Here is a 16,263-nt window from a genome sequence, read left to right on the forward strand (position 1 = left end):
TAATCCCAAACTCCTAATTTATCCCTCCTCTCCCTTTCCCCTTTGGTAACCATAAATTTGTTTTCTATGTCTGTGAGTCTATTTCTATTTTATAAGTAAGTTCATTTGTATCATTTCTTTTGGATTCCACATACAAGCGATATCATGATATTTGTCCGTCAGGCTTACTTCATTTAGTACGATAATCTCTAGGTCCATCCATATTGCTACAAACAGCATTATTTCATCTTTTTAATGACTGAGTAATAGTCTATTGTACATATTCTTTAACCATTCATCTGTCAATGGACATTTAGGTTCCTTCCATTGTATATACTGCTGCAATGAACACTGGGGTGCATGTATCTTTTCAAATTATAGTTTTTTGCCAGATATATGCCCAGAAGTGGGATTGCTGGATCATATAGTAACTGTATTTTTAGTTTTTTAAGTAAACTCTATACTGTTAAGAGTAACGTCTAAAATAAGTTAACAGGACTTTCCTGGTGGCACAGTGGTTAAGAATTCGCCTGCCAATGCAGGGGACACAGGTTTGAGCCCTGCTCCGGGAAGATCTCACATGCCACGGAGCAACTAAGCCCGTGTGCCACAACTACTGAGCCTATGCTCTAAAGTCCGCGAGCCATAACTACTGAGCCTGCATGTCACAACTACTGAAGCCTGTGCACCTAGAGCCCATGCTCTGCAACAAGAGAAGCCACTGCAAGGAGAAGCCCATGCACCACAAGGAAGAGTAGCCCCCGCTCTCTGCAACTAGAGAAAGCCCGCAGCAGCAATGAAGACCCAACACAGCCAAAAATAATCCCTTTCCCCTTTGGTAACCATAAATTTGTTTTCTATGTCTGTGAGTCTATTTCTATTTTATAAGTAAGTTCATTTGTATCATTTCTTTTGGATTCCACATACAAGCGATATCATGATATTTGTCCGTCAGGCTTACTTCATTTAGTACGATAATCTCTAGGTCCATCCATATTGCTACAAACAGCATTATTTCATCTTTTTAATGACTGAGTAATAGTCTATTGTACATATTCTTTAACCATTCATCTGTCAATGGACATTTAGGTTCCTTCCATTGTATATACTGCTGCAATGAACACTGGGGTGCATGTATCTTTTCAAATTATAGTTTTTTGCCAGATATATGCCCAGAAGTGGGATTGCTGGATCATATAGTAACTGTATTTTTAGTTTTTTAAGTAAACTCTATACTGTTAAGAGTAAGGTCTAAAATAAGTTAACAGGACTTTCCTGGTGGCACAGTGGTTAAGAATTCGCCTGCCAATGCAGGGGACACAGGTTTGAGCCCTGCTCCGGGAAGATCTCACATGCCACGGAGCAACTAAGCCCGTGTGCCACAACTACTGAGCCTATGCTCTAGAGTCCGCGAGCCATAACTACTGAGCCTGCATGTCACAACTACTGAAGCCCGTGCACCTAGAGCCCATGCTCTGCAACAAGAGAAGCCACTGCAAGGAGAAGCCTGTGCACCACAAGGAAGAGTAGCCCCCGCTCTCTGCAACTAGAGAAAGCCCGCAGCAGCAATGAAGACCCAACACAGCCAAAAATAAATAAATAAATAAATAAATAATTTTTAAAAATAAAATAAGTAACAGGAGTCCTGTTTTCAGATGAGAGAACTGAGTAAGCTCAGACTTTAGGAGAGAAAAGTTAGAATAAGTAATGTATGTAAGCCACAGGGATAGAAAAGTATTATATATGTGTGTTGTCCTCTACTTGATTCCCATTAAGCATTTGATTATGTACACTAGTAATACTGAAATGGTGTGATTTTTAAAAATTATTTAACCCTATACCCTGATATTAATTTAACTTTCTCTTGAAATAAAGAGTGCAAAGAAAATAATATATCTGTCAAAATTAGAAGACTAAAGGAAAATTAGAAGACATAGGATTGCAAACTAAATAATGATCAGGAGTAATACAGCCTGAAGTAAGAAAAGGGAATGACTATCCAAAGGACCAGTTATGGAATGAAAGCAAGGTAACACAAATTACATATTTCATATGACAACTTTTAACTGGGCTTTTCCTCAGTTTATCCCATTCCAGCTACCAATTAACTCCCTCCTTCCATTCACTAACAAACTTCCTAAAAGTTGCTATGTCCACTTATTAACTCCCATTTAGTCCATTATGGTCTGGTAGTTAGGAAGCTCACAATGGCATCCTAGTGATCCTCTATTTTAAATTTTCATTCTACTTGACATGTCTAGAACTTGACACTGTTGGCCAGTCCTTATTTCTTAAAATTCTCTAATTCCCCGGCTTCCAGGATAATAACTTCTCCAGGCTCTAATCTTACATGATTTCTTCTCAGTCTCCTTTAATCATTACCCCTTCTCTGTGAAGATGATCAGTGGTTAAACCCGTTTTCTTCTGTACTACAGATGCTCCCAACTCTGTGGCTTCAACCATCATCTCTATCAACCTTTTGTAAAAATCAGAATAACCTGTGGAGCTTTAAAAAATACAGATGAAACTAGTTTCCAGCAACATGGCAGACTCAGAAGGTCAGAAAAACACCTCCAATACAGGAAAAGTATATATTTTTTAATTATTTATTTTATATATTATACATGTACAATTTTAATATATGGCTGAATCAGCAGCAAAATAAGAGAATTCCTTAGAGGCCAGAAAAAACAAAAAAAGAGTAGACCCAGAAGAGTAAGCACTTGTCCTGAGGGAATCCAATGATCTTTGGTGGCCTAGATTAAACAGATTAAACACAGCTAAAGAGAAAAGTAATGAATAGGAAGACAGATCTGATGATTATAAAGAAAGCAGTACGAAGAAACTATGAGAAGGAAAATACAAGCAATTATGAGGTATAGAGGGAATGAAAAGACCCAACATAGTTTGCACAAGGAGAATAGAAATGAGAGAGATGCAATATTTGAAGAGATAACAAAATTATGAAGTCAATGAGGTGAAGAAACTGTTGTCTTTTTTATTCTCTGCTATATCACCTACCCTTGGCATAAAGTGAGTGTCCTACACACACCTGCTGAATGATTAAAAGAACAAAGATATAGCATATATCTAACCAGAGTTCTACAAGGAAGAAAAAGTATGAGAAGAGACAGTTGGCTGAGCAGTTTCTAAACAGACACAAGGTACCATTCCTTAAGAGTCAGAAATCCCAAAAAATCCTAAGATAAAATTGTTAATATTCACATGTAGATATACCATAGTGAAATTGCAGCAAGAAAGAAAAGACAAATCACCTACTAAGGAATAACAATTAAAATGACAGCTGATGTCTGAACATAAGCAAGAGAAACTAATAAACAATGAGAGAAGATTTTCAAAGTATTAAGAGAAAATAATTGTCAATACAGAATACCATACCCAGAAAAACTTTACAACAAAGAGCAAAATAAAGGTATTTTCAGACAAAAATGGAGTTTGCCAGCAACGGACTCTCACTAAAAAAAAAAAAAAACCCTCCCAAAGATGTACTTCAGGAAGAAAGAAAATGATCTCAAAGGAAGATGTACTATGTAAGAAGGAAGGGTAAAAAGAAAATGAGGGTAAAACTGGGTAACTATAAATTGTATAAAATAACAGTGACTAACATCAAAAATCATGAAAGAACTGAAATCCTAGGCAATAATACCATTTTAATTTGGGGCAGGAGATGAAGATTTTTAACTAGAGTTAAAACATTCTAAGGTCCTAGTGTTGTTCAAAAAGAGGATATAAATATGAATTTTAGGTTTTGTTAAGTTAAATATGTACGTGAAAATCTCCAGAGTAAGCCCTGAAAGAACAAAATAAAGTATAGCTTCCAAATCAGGGGAGAGAAAATGGAATTAGGGAGGGGAATTGGTTAGACATATTTAAATCATAGGGATTCAGAGGTAGAGGGTAAAAGAACAGAAGAAGATATACCAAGCAAAAATTAACCTAAAGAAAACTAGTAAAGCTATATTAATTTTAGAGGAAATAGACATTAAGACAAAAGCATTACTGTAAATAAACAGAGACATGACAATGATGTCATGAAATTCAAGTCACAAGGAAAAAAATTCTAAATCACCTAATAATATAGATTCAAAACATTCAAACAAAAATTGACAGAACTACAAAAAGAAACTGCAGCTCTCTCAATAACTGGTAGATCAACTGGGCAAAAATCAGAAAGAATATAAAAAATTTGAATCAAAACAACTGATATTAAGTAAATGGTTATATGCAGACTATTAAACTGGAGAACATATATTTTAAACCAAAAACAATTCCAGTCTTGAGTACTATTCCAGATTTTAGGAAAAGAGGGTATACTCCTTAATTCATTTTATGTGGCTAGCACATCCTTGAAAACAAATCTGACAAAGGCATTTTAAGGAAGTAAAATTGCAGGCCAATTTTATTTGTAAGCATGGATGCTAAAATCATAAATAAAAAATTAGTAAGCTAAATCTATCAATATACTTTAAAAAAAGATAACATATCACAAATAGAGTTACTCTAGGGATGCAAGGTTGGTGCAATGCTAGAAAGAACAAAAACATACTCAATGGTAAATTAAAAGCATCTATTAAAATTAGGAACAAGAGAAAGCAGCCTGAATCACTACTTCTATTCAACACTGTAATAAGGTCCTAGAATTAAGAAGACAAGAAAAAAGAAATAAAAAGGGTAGGCAGTAGAAAAGAAGAAATAATACTGCCATTATTCATAGATCACTTTATTTTACACAGAAGATCCAAAAAATACTTCAGAGAAATTATTAGAATTACAAGTTTAGGAAAATTACCAAATATTAAAAAATAAACCACATTTTTATACCCCTGGAAAAAGCATTTAGAAAAGCAATTTTTTAAAAGATACCATCTACAATGGTGAGGAAGAAAAGATGTTTAAGACACCTAGGAATACATCTAAGAAAGGATGTATAAGACTTTCATGTAGAAAACTATAAAATTTTGTTGAAAGACATTAAAGAAGACAAATAAATGGAGAAGCATACCATCTTAATGAATCAGAAGCCCTACCTACTATGGTAATGATTGTCAATTCCACCCAAATTAATCAATAGTATAGAATATAATTCCAGTCAAAATCCCAACAGGGTTTTTCATAGGACTTTAACAATCTGATTTTTAAAAAAGACATATATGGGGAATTCCCTGATCGTTCAGTGGTTGAGACTTGGCGCTTTCACTGCCGTTCAGTCCCTGGTGAGGGAACTAAGATCCCACCAGCCAAAAAAAAAAAAAAAAAAGACATGTGTGTATTAGCTTTCTATTGCTGCATAACAATTATTACAAAATTAGCAGCTTAAAACAATATTCTTTTGTAATCTAATAGTTCTATAGGTCAGAAGTCTGGGTGGACATAACTTGGTTCTCTGTTCAGGGCTCACAAGGCCAAAATAAGGTGTCAGCCAGTCTAGACGCTTACCTGGAGGCCTGGGGAAAGAATTCAGTTCCAAGTTCATTCAGGCGATTGGCTGCAGGTCTGAGGTCGCTGTACCTTGCTGACTATCAGCTGGGGGCTACTCTCTGCAACTAGAGGTCACTCCTATTCCTTCTCACATGGCCCCCTCCATTGTCAAACCAGCAAAAGTGCTGAGTCCTTATGATCTGAATCTCTCAAGGGTTCCCTTCTACTGTCAGCTGGAGAAAGTTCTCTGCTTTTAAGGTCTCATGTGATTAAGTGGGCAAACCTGGATAATCCAATGCAATCTCTCTATCTTAAAGTCAATTATGTCATATGACATAACATAATCACTCCCAAATAGATCTCATCATTTTCACAGGTTCTGGGGATTAAGGCAGGACATCTTTGGGGGACCATTTAAGAAATTCTTCCTACTACAATATGAAAGAGCAAAGCCCAGAATAGCTCAGACACCAGTGAAGTGGAACTATCAGGTGGGAGAACTTGCCTCACAACATATCAAGACAAGGTAAAATTATAGTAATAAGACATGGTAGTGATGAACCAATGGATCAGAATAGAGAGCCAGAAACAGACCCTTGTGTGTATGAAAACCTGATATAGACAGAGCTGGTACTGCAGATTTATGGGAAAGGATGGACTATTCAATAAATGAGCTGAAACAACTGTTTTTATCCATGTGAAAAAAAAACTTTTAATGGCTCCCTAACTCACATGTTATACATAAAGTTCAGTTCTAAGGAGATAAAGACTTAAACAGGAAGGACAAATCTTACAATTTTTTTTTTTTTTTTTTTTTTTTGTGGGCCACGCAACACAGCTTGCAGGATCTTAGTTCCCTGACCAGGGGTTGAACCCACGCCCTCGGTATTGAAAGCGCACAGTCCTAACCACTGGACCGCCAGGGGATTCCCAAATCCTACAATTTTTAGAAGAAAATTTTAGAAAAATATCTTTGTGACCCAGAAGTAGGGAAGGATTTCTTAAAGATACAAAAGCACAAATAGTAAAGGAAAATGATTGATAAATTTCATTATTTTAAAGTCAAAAACTCTTGCTCACCAAAAGACACCATAAAGTGTGAAAAGATAAGCCATTACCTGGGAGAAGATATCTGCAACTTGTACAAAGGTTAGCTTCCAGAATACAGAACACATAGGAAAAAAACAAAAGCCAAAATATAGAATACACAAGAAAAAAACTAATATAAATGTACAAATAACATAAGCAAATATCACAGAGAAGGAAATACAAATGACTAATAAACACAAAAGTATGCTCAATCTTTTAGAAATGAAATTCAAAATAAATAAATGAATTCAGCAATGAAGGAAATTAAAATTAAAATCACAATAAAATATCATTTCACACACTCCAGCCTGGCAAAAATTCAGAAGTTTAACACTACCGAATGCTGTGAAGAATGTGGAGTAATAAGAACCCTTCCACTTGGGAAATGCCTCAATACTAGAAAGGCTCAGAATGGACCACCTACATAAAACTGGCTCTAGGAATTGGCACAAATGATTTCTGGTTCATCTCTTGCACTTGCTTTGTTCTAGTTCTGAGGTTAGGCATGAGCTTAAAGAGAAATTGGACAAAATAGGATCTGCCTACTTTGATTCTAGCCAAGAAAAAAGAAGTCTTGCTATTGGCCCTGCCAAGGTCACCACCAGGCTGCATTGGAGTATGAAGCTAGAAACTAACTCTAATAACAAAGTGTTCTCTGTGACCAGCTGAATATGGATTTATGTGTTCCTGTGCCCTCAGCCAAATTGCATCTCTCAAAATTCCCGCTTTTTAATATGACTAAAATGCACCCAAATCTTAACATAACCAAAAGAGAATTCATTACCTTCCCCCACTGAATTTGCCCTACCTCTCAGTTTTCAGTCTCAGTATCTCTAAACTTAGAAACCAGACTCATTCTCAAACTCTTCCTTCTTATTTATCCTTGCATACAATTAGTCATTAAATTTTGCTGATTTTTACCTAATGTGGTTCTCAAATTTAGTCACATTTTTACCTAATATGGCCCTCAAATTTAGTCACTTAGTCCAGGCCCTCATCATCCCTTTCCATGACCACTGAAACCAGCTATGTGTAACAACTTCAAATAAGCATTATAAACATACATGAGGCCACTGCACATAGATGCTACCATCAGACTCTACACGTTCTACTCCAAACACCATGCTGCCTCTAAAGCTGTCTTCTTAAAAAACAAATCTGATTATGTGACTTCCCGGCTTAAAAACCTCTATAGCCCAAAAGATAAATCCCTCACACGTTACTTTGGCTCACAGTCTGCCTCAAATTTATTTCTGCCACCCCATATCTTACTGTTCCACTTACCATGCACCCTGTATTCCAGTCACACTTACATCCTCACCAAACCTCAAAGAACTCTCATCCCTTGGTCATGCTATTTCCTCTTACTGGAATACTCTCCTCACCTCCTCTTCTGCCTAGTAAAATTCTTCCCTCCCTTTTAGAACAAACTTTAATGTTATACAGCAAATCCCCTACACACTGAGTTCCATTTCGAGAGCACGTTTGTTAAGTCCAACAAAGTTAGCCTAGGTACCTAACTAACACAATCGGCTATATAGTACTGTACTGTAATAGGTATAATACTTTTCACACAAATAATACATAAAAAGCAAACGAACACAAAAAATAAAGAAAACATTTTTGTTTTCTTTTGCGGCACGTGGGCCTCTCACTGTTGTGGCCTCTCCCGTCGCGGAGCACAGGCTCCTGATGCACAGGCTCAGCGGCCATGGCTCACGGGCCTAGCCGCTCCGGAGCATGGGGGATCTTCCCGGACTGGGGCACGAACCCGTGTCCCCTGCATCAGCGGGCAGACTCTTAACCACTGCGCCACCAGGGAAGCCCAAGAAAACATTTTTAATCTTACAGTGCAGTACCTTGAAAAGTACAGTAGTACAGTACAACAGCCGGCATACAGGGGCTGGCATCAAGTGAACAGGCAAGAAGAGTTACTGACTGGAGGACGGAGAGGAGGTGGGAGATGGTAGAGCTGAAGGATCGTCAGCGATAGGAGACAGAGGACAAGCTGCAATTTCACTCAGGCCTTACGTTGACGGCACAGGTTCTGGTTCCTTGCTGGATTCAATTCTACCTACCCTCTTGAAAAAACAAACCAGTGATGTCTGGGCAGTAGCTCTTTTTTTCTCGTCATAGATGACACGGTAGCACTGAATTGCATTCTGAACGGCTGTTGCAACGTTCGTGTACCATTCTACGTTCGGGTCCTATGCCTCAAAACTAACAGTGCCTCCTCAAATAAAGAAAATCCCCTTGCCATTTCCTGCGTTGTGAATCTCTTCAGTTCTTCAGTTACTTTTTCTTCCTCTTGTCTCTCTTCGTCCTTTCTCTGGGCCTCCAATTCCTGGCACTTCTTAGCAGTACCAGCTATGTCACTGCTGCTTTTACACTTGCTTCTTGACATCCTGGGCTTGAAATAAAGATACTGTACTACTGTACTCTATACAGTACTGTACAGTAAAGTACACAAAAGCACAACCACTTGTAGAGGATGCACACACGTGACAAGGTACGCCAGTCACGTGAACTAATTTACATGATTGGACAGGCGAACACACGTCCGCATCTTTGAAAGTTCACAATTTGGAGGCTCGTATGTAGGGAACTTACTGCATTCTAAGCCTTTCTCATCTGAATTAGAAGTCCCTTGTGCTCCCAGTCTACTTTGTTTATACCACACTATATTTTAATGTAATATATATCTACATGTCTGCCCTACCCACTAGACTGTGAACTTCTCTAGGGAAGTAAAAGTGTGATTGTAAGACCAAATTACAACATTTCGGGGGGGGTTTCCCACACACATCCAGCAAGCAATTCTCTGGACACCACCTGGGTATCCTATATCTCAACTAAATTCTGACACTATCTACCTGGGGACGGCATTAGATCCCATAAGTTATGGGTTCAGTCCTACAAGACTGCATCCCATACACCCTCACTTCAGACACCAGTGTCAAGACCTACTGCCTACAGGTTGCAGGTTGCCCCCTCCAACTCAGGGTGTCAATGGCAAATCTAGGTTATCACATGTACTTCTGACTGACAGGCTATAGATCAGAGGTACCCACAATCTCCTCCTTAGGTTCGATCAATTTGCTAGAGTGGCTCACAGAACTCAGAGAAACATTTTTCTTCACTAGATTACTGGTTTATTATAAAAGGATGTAAGATGAGAACAGCCAGATGGAAGAGATGCATAGGGCAAGGTGTGGGGAAAGGAGTGCAGAGCTTCCATGCCCTCTCCAGGCATGCCACTCTACCTGCATCTCCACGTGTTCACCAACCCAGAAGCTCTCCAAATCCAGTCCTTTTGGGTTTTAATAGAGGCTTCATTACATAGGCATGACTAATTAAATCACTGGCCATAGGCAATGATTCAATCTCTAACCCTTCCCCTCTCCTCCCCTCCCCTCCCCTCCCCAGAAATCAGGGGGTGGGATTGAAAGTTCCCACCCTCTAAGCATAAGGTTGGTTTGCCTGGCAACCAGGCTCCATCCTTAAGTGGGGGACCCAAAGCCACCTCATTAACATAACAAAAGACAACTTTATCATCTCACTTAGAAAATTCCAGCGGTTTTAGGAGCTCTGTGCCAAAACCACAGATGAAGACCAAATATATATGTCTTATTATGAATCACAATATCACAGGTACATACCATGTATTATTCTTGGTCACCCTAAAGACCAGACCTAAAGATATGATCACCAGCAAGACCTATTTTTGCTGCACAGCAGACACTTGATAAATATTTTGGAGTTAAATGACCTGATGTCAGGATCAAATGAGAAAACATTTATGAACCACTAATGTGCTGATTATATTCCTACATTACTAAAAATAAAGCACAATCCATACATATTATCTCAATCCTCACAACAACTCTGTTAAAGTACATATTAATATTCATACTTCGTAGATGAGGTACACAAAGTTCATGAAGATTAAGAACCTTCTCCAAGATCAGGCAGCCAACAGGTGAAAGAACTAAGATTTGAACCCAAGTCTATGGCTGCATTCAAGTGATTTTACTTCCTCAATATTCCTTAAATTCATTTCTCCATCTTTCAACTAACTGCCTTAGCTCAAGACTTCCTTCTCAGAGGCCAGAGAGGAGAGTTAAAGCACTGACTCTGGAATAAAATATAACTATATTTGAGTCCCAGTTGTCATTTATTGGTTGTCTCATCTTCCACTTGTAAATTAGAGATAATACCTATCTTCAGTGGTGTGGTATTAGGAAAATGCTCAGTGTCTAGCATTTGGTAAATACTTAGAAAAGAGTAGCTCTTACTTCTATTATTAAGATTGTCTCATTTGTCTCTTTACACCCAACCTTCTTGCTACAATCATTTTTTATTACAATGAAAGTTATTTTTCTAAGACACAAATAATTTCTCGAGCTAACTGTATAGCCAAACCTCTAGCCATCCCTCCCCATCCTTTTCGTTCCTTCTTTTTATGCTATCCAATACCAAACACTTCTAACCATGCTCTCATGCCATCCACCATGTCTTTGCACATGTTCTGCTGTCTAGAATATCTTCCCCATTTCATTTGCCTAGCAAATTCCAACTCATCCTTCAAACCTTGAACTCAAAAATCATCTTCTCTGAAAAATTTTCTCCAATGCATCCTGATCACTCATTTCTCTATGTTACCTTTGAACCTCACACATACTTCAACATTATAATTATCACATTGTATTGTGACTACTTATCTACTAAAATGTGGACTCTTTAAGTACTGGAGCCGTTAAGTATCTAAGTATTCACCTGGAATTTCTAGCACTTAGCATAATGCCTGGAACATGAGAAGTATTAAATAAATACTCACAAAGTTAAATTTAATCCCATCCCCAGCCTCCAGGACCACACTCCATCAATTCCTCCTCCCTTTCTCTCACATAGTCCCCTATCTTATTCTCCACTGGTCTCTTCCTTTCAATGTAGTAGCATGCCTTCTCTACCCTAAACAAACAAAAAAGCCTCTTTTGATTCTGCTCCCCCTTTGAAGTACTAGCTCATTTCTCTCTTCAATGCCTAATAGATAATTGTTTCTCAACCTGTCATCTTCCCAGTTAAAACACATCTTTGTTTTACCATTATCACAAAGCCCATGCTTCTATTTAGCTCTTATACAAATTCTATTTATTAGAATTAGATGCTTAAGTGTATATTCTTGACTACACCAATAAAACCTAAAATTCTTCTCTGTCCCGGTCAGAAGACTATAAACTATTACCAAAAACTAAAAACCTCAAAAAACAAACAAGAAAAATGATTCAAAAAATTATTTACCTGTCTTAAACGAAAAATGCATTACCTGAGTAAGAATTAAGAGAAACTGTCCACCGTACTGTTAGTCCTAGTAAGACAACAGCTGTCATCAAGTAGCATTTCTCCATATTTCTTCTCAAATTTAGGGAGAGGAAAAATAACAGGACCAATGCCGGAATACTTTTAACACGCAGTCAATCACTTCTTTTCTTGATCAGAGAAATGTTATCAATTCTTTGGAATTAGGAATTTGAGAGGATTTTAAGTGATGCTTTGTTTCCAGTCAAATATTGATTTTTATGTCTATGAAGAAGTAGCCTGCAGGAAAAAAGAAAAACGATACCAAGATTTAGCTAAGCATAGTACCTACAACAACAAACCCATTAAACCAAGTAGAAAGATGGAGAAGTGGGGGAAGCAGAGGCGGGGAATCGAGGAAAGGTGATAATTTTAAGTTCCTTATCCCCTAGTCCTCTAGTTGGGAAATGTACCTCAAAAGGTAGCTCTGCCCATTAAATGTGACTCAATATATCTAAAGATATAGTAAAGTGCTCGCTTCAGCAGCACATATACTAAAGATATAGTAAGGATCTGCTCTCACAAGGAAATATTTCTGAGTGAAGAAAAACAACAGAGATATGTAGATAGTAGGTCAGTTCTAAACAGAGAATTTTCACCTACAGATAAAAACAAGACCACAAAGATAAACAAAGGGGTGATTTTACCTTTGGTGTAGACAGAAAGAGGACTTTTATCTTTATATTCAGCTTGAGAAAATCTTCCACTAAAGTAATTTACGTAGTTTGATTTTTCTTTTCTTCCAAAATATACTTGAACTAACTACACCAACTTTCTATTCTAGAGAATGAACCTTTGTAAGAATCAATAAGAATAGCCCCAACTCTTATGAGAAAATACAAAAGCAGTAAAATACAATTAACCACTTACATGCTTCATTTTTTTTTACTTTTTCCCTATTGGGTCGGGGTTCTAAAAGTTCAAAGATTTGAAAAATCATGGGCCGTTTTAACCACAGGATATAATTTAATTTACATATATTCAGAAAAATGAAATTAATATATAAATGAAAATTTTAGGGAAAAATTGGCATATTCTACCTACAGGTCAAAAAAGTATTTTCTTACTTAAAAATAGCAAGGGACAACTCTAGAACTAATAAGTCTAGCATCTCAATCAGGTAGAATGACTCAAAGCATTTAATAAGGCTATGTGACTATATTATTCAAATCTGGTTTATATAAATTCCCTTTTTCCTTCCTCCCTCCTACTGCATCCACCTTTGATCATTCCACTGTTCATTAGAAATTCTACCACAGAGGCAAGGTAGGCCAAAAAATTAAAATTAAATCACTTTCCGATGTTGATTTCAGGTTTGACACAGTTTATAGGCCATTATAAACTTTTCAAATCCTTTTTTAGTCTAACTCGAAAAGCCCCTTTTAGCAACGCATTGCACTATATATTTCAGAATTGCAATACAACACTCTATTTTCTGCTGAGATATCAAGTTTAAAATTGACTTTACAAATGATAATTCCTGGATTTAAAAATACAGTTTAACTAATATTCCATCTTGGAAATTTAAATAACTAATACAAACAAGTTAAATCAATAATCCACAACATTTAATAATCATAATAAACTTTAAAAGAACATAATGCTTAACCAATGACATGCTTATCAAGTTTTTTTGTTTTTTGGCTGCACCGCGTGGCTTGAGGGATCTCAGTTCCCCAACCAGGGATTGAACCCAAGCTCCCAGCAGTGAAAGCAAGAAATCCTAACCACTAGGCCACCAGGGAACTTTTCTGATCAAGTTTGTTAAAAGCACAAAGATGGGGCTTCCCTGGTGGTGCAGTGGTTAGGAGTCTACCTGCCAATGCAGGGGACATGGGTTCAAGCCCTGGTCCGGGAAGATCCCACATGCCGCGGAGCAGCTGAGCCCGTGCGCCACAACTACTGAGCCTGCAAGCCACAATGACTGAAGCCTGCGTGCCTAGAGCCCGTGCTCCGCAACAAGGGAAGCCACCTCAGTGAGAAGCCCGTGCACCACAACAACAAAAAAAGTGCAGCCCCAAGTAGATGAAGCCCGCGCACAGCAACAAAGACCCAACACAGCCAAAAATAAACAAATAAATTAAAAAATAAAACAAATTTAAAAATTAAAAGCACAAAGGTGGAACAGCTGACACATGAAAGAAGCATATCCAAAAAGATTTGGACAACATCTATGATGGACCAAATCTAACTCCACAAATCATTAGAGGGATAAATTCAAATAAATTCAAAGTTCTGCACTTAAATGTGAAAAAAACAACAAAAATCAACTGCTTGAGTATTTAAAGGGAGGCAACAGATAACAGATGATAATTATCAGTTCTGCATGGATCCAGAACTGATGACCAATATTAGATTAAATATTAGAAAAACTCTTCTAACTAGAGCCGTCCAAAAATTAAATGAGTTTCTTCTTGAGAAAGGAGTTCCTCTTTGAAAGGTTCAAGCAGAAGCTAAGCAACAACTTGAAAAGAATATTTTTAGAGTGGAGAACAGGTAACTAATTTCTAAACTGTGTTTTAAATCTGATTTTGGATGCATATTATGTGTCTAAATTAATATAAATCCTGACAATACAAAAGATGATTTCGTCTCCCAACATGTCCTAATCCCCAGTAAGTGACAAGTACTGCCACTTTTGTAGGGTTTCTTTAATGAGTAAAATGGGTAGGCCTTCACATCCTCCACAAGTGGCTCATGTTAGAAACTGAAGGACATCAAAAACATCTCTTCCTAGCATCTATTATGCTTAGAATAAAATCCAAATACCTCAGCCATAAGATCCTGCCTACGTCTCCAATTTCGTCTCCGCCCACTTTCCCACAAGGTCTTCCCTCTTTCTAGAAACTGCCCATTTCATTCATACCTCAGTTCCTTTCCAATTCTATTCCCTTTGCTTGGAACGCTCTTAAGTCAGCTCACTGGCCAATCTTTTGTCATTCATCTTATACCTCAAGTCATCCCCTCAGAAAGTTCATCCCTGGCCACTCTTACTAAGGTTTCCAGTTCCTACTGTTTGTACCGTTACCTTCTTTTATTTTCTTCCTAATTCTTTTCACTATCAGAAATTATATTTTCACACAACATGAAACAATCTCACAAACATAATCTTGAGTTTAAAAAGCTAGACACCAAAGAATGCACACCATATGGTCCCATTTACAAAAGGCTCATAAATAGGCAAAACTAATCTGTGGTGTTAGAAATCAGGAAAGAGGTTACCTTTGGGGAGGAAAGGGGATGGCGACTGGGAGAGGTCTCCAGGAAGGTCTTCTGAGAAGATGCTGTGAATGGTGCTTCCTGATTTGAGTGGTGGTTAAAAGATGTGTTTACTTAATGATAAATCAACTAGTTACAATTTATGATTTGTGTACAGTATTTTCTTGTACATGTTATATTCCAATTAAAAAGTATAAAGGAAATTACATTTATTTGCCAACTAGAATATAAGCTCCAGGCAAGTAGGGATCCTCCTACCTTAGTCGTGGCTCGGTTCCCTGCGCTTAGAACAATGTTGGCCGAAAGCAGGTACTCATAAAGTATTATATTTCCTGAATGGAGATCTTCGTGTGTGAAGGGAAGTACCTAATTTTACTGAGTCCTTTATGGTTAAAGATATTATGTGACACTTTCAACCGATCTCTTCTCCTTGAACAGTAAAAAGGGTTATTACTTTTCCCATCTGTAAAGCAAAGCACAGTAACTTCCTAACCCATCCTCGCGCCACGAAGTCGCCACGCGGGCAGCAGAGGAGTTTTCCGTCCTACTTTGCCCCGAGGGTGCGTCTGGACAGAAAAAAAAAGTCTGCCGTCCACGTCCCAGGGCCGAACTTGCTCCTTTCAGCCTGAAAGGTCCCTCCCCCAGGTGGACACCACAGCCAGGGACTACTGCTATCCCAGGTGAGCACGTCTCGCCGAAGTGACCCCTCCTGATGTGTCTCTCCCTTTCTCCGGCGGGCCAGACCCTCAGGACCTCAGGAACAAGGGTGCCAAGCCGCTCCAGCCCAGGGTCCCCCCACCGTCACCGCGTCCCCCAGCCGACTCCCAAGCGAGCCTGCGGGCTGGTCTGCGGAGGCCTCGCGTGCCGTTCCTCTGAGCGAAGCGGTACCGGGAGCCAGGCCGCCAGCCCCAGTCTCTCCCCACCCCGGCCGGGCGCCCCAAAACGGCAGGGACCGGACCCCTTACCCCGCCGCCCGCGGAACGCTGGGATTCGCGCCGCAGCGGGTCCCAGGAAGGCGCCTGCGCGCTCGCCCCCGCGGCGGAATGCCCCGCCGGCCTTCCTTCCGCGTCCGCGTGCTCGCGCGCCGTCCGCGTGCCCTGCGCGGGAGCGAGCCCGTCGAGCGTGAGGGGAGGGGCGGGGAAAAGGCGCGGAGAGGAGGCGGCCGGCTTCGGAGGCGGA

At 38.9% G+C, this 16,263-nt stretch overlaps 1 protein-coding gene across 1 annotated transcript in view; it reads right to left on the reverse strand.

Moving 5' to 3' along the window:
* Positions 1 to 16,039, reverse strand: part of ALG6 (ALG6 alpha-1,3-glucosyltransferase) — a 61,081-nt gene extending 45,042 nt beyond the window's left edge. The window contains exons 1-3 of the mRNA XM_055084566.1: positions 15,343 to 16,039; positions 15,088 to 15,165; positions 11,834 to 12,105 (exon numbers count right to left, since the gene is read on the reverse strand). Coding sequence (XP_054940541.1) covers positions 11,834 to 11,915 — 82 coding nt within the window. The 5' untranslated portion in view covers positions 11,916 to 12,105; positions 15,088 to 15,165; positions 15,343 to 16,039. The remainder of the gene's footprint in view (positions 1 to 11,833; positions 12,106 to 15,087; positions 15,166 to 15,342) is intronic.
* Between the last annotated feature and the right edge of the window lie 224 nt (positions 16,040 to 16,263).

This window comes from Physeter macrocephalus, chromosome 4 (assembly GCF_002837175.3).
Source record: "Physeter macrocephalus isolate SW-GA chromosome 4, ASM283717v5, whole genome shotgun sequence".
Lineage (NCBI taxonomy): Eukaryota > Metazoa > Chordata > Mammalia > Artiodactyla > Physeteridae > Physeter > Physeter macrocephalus.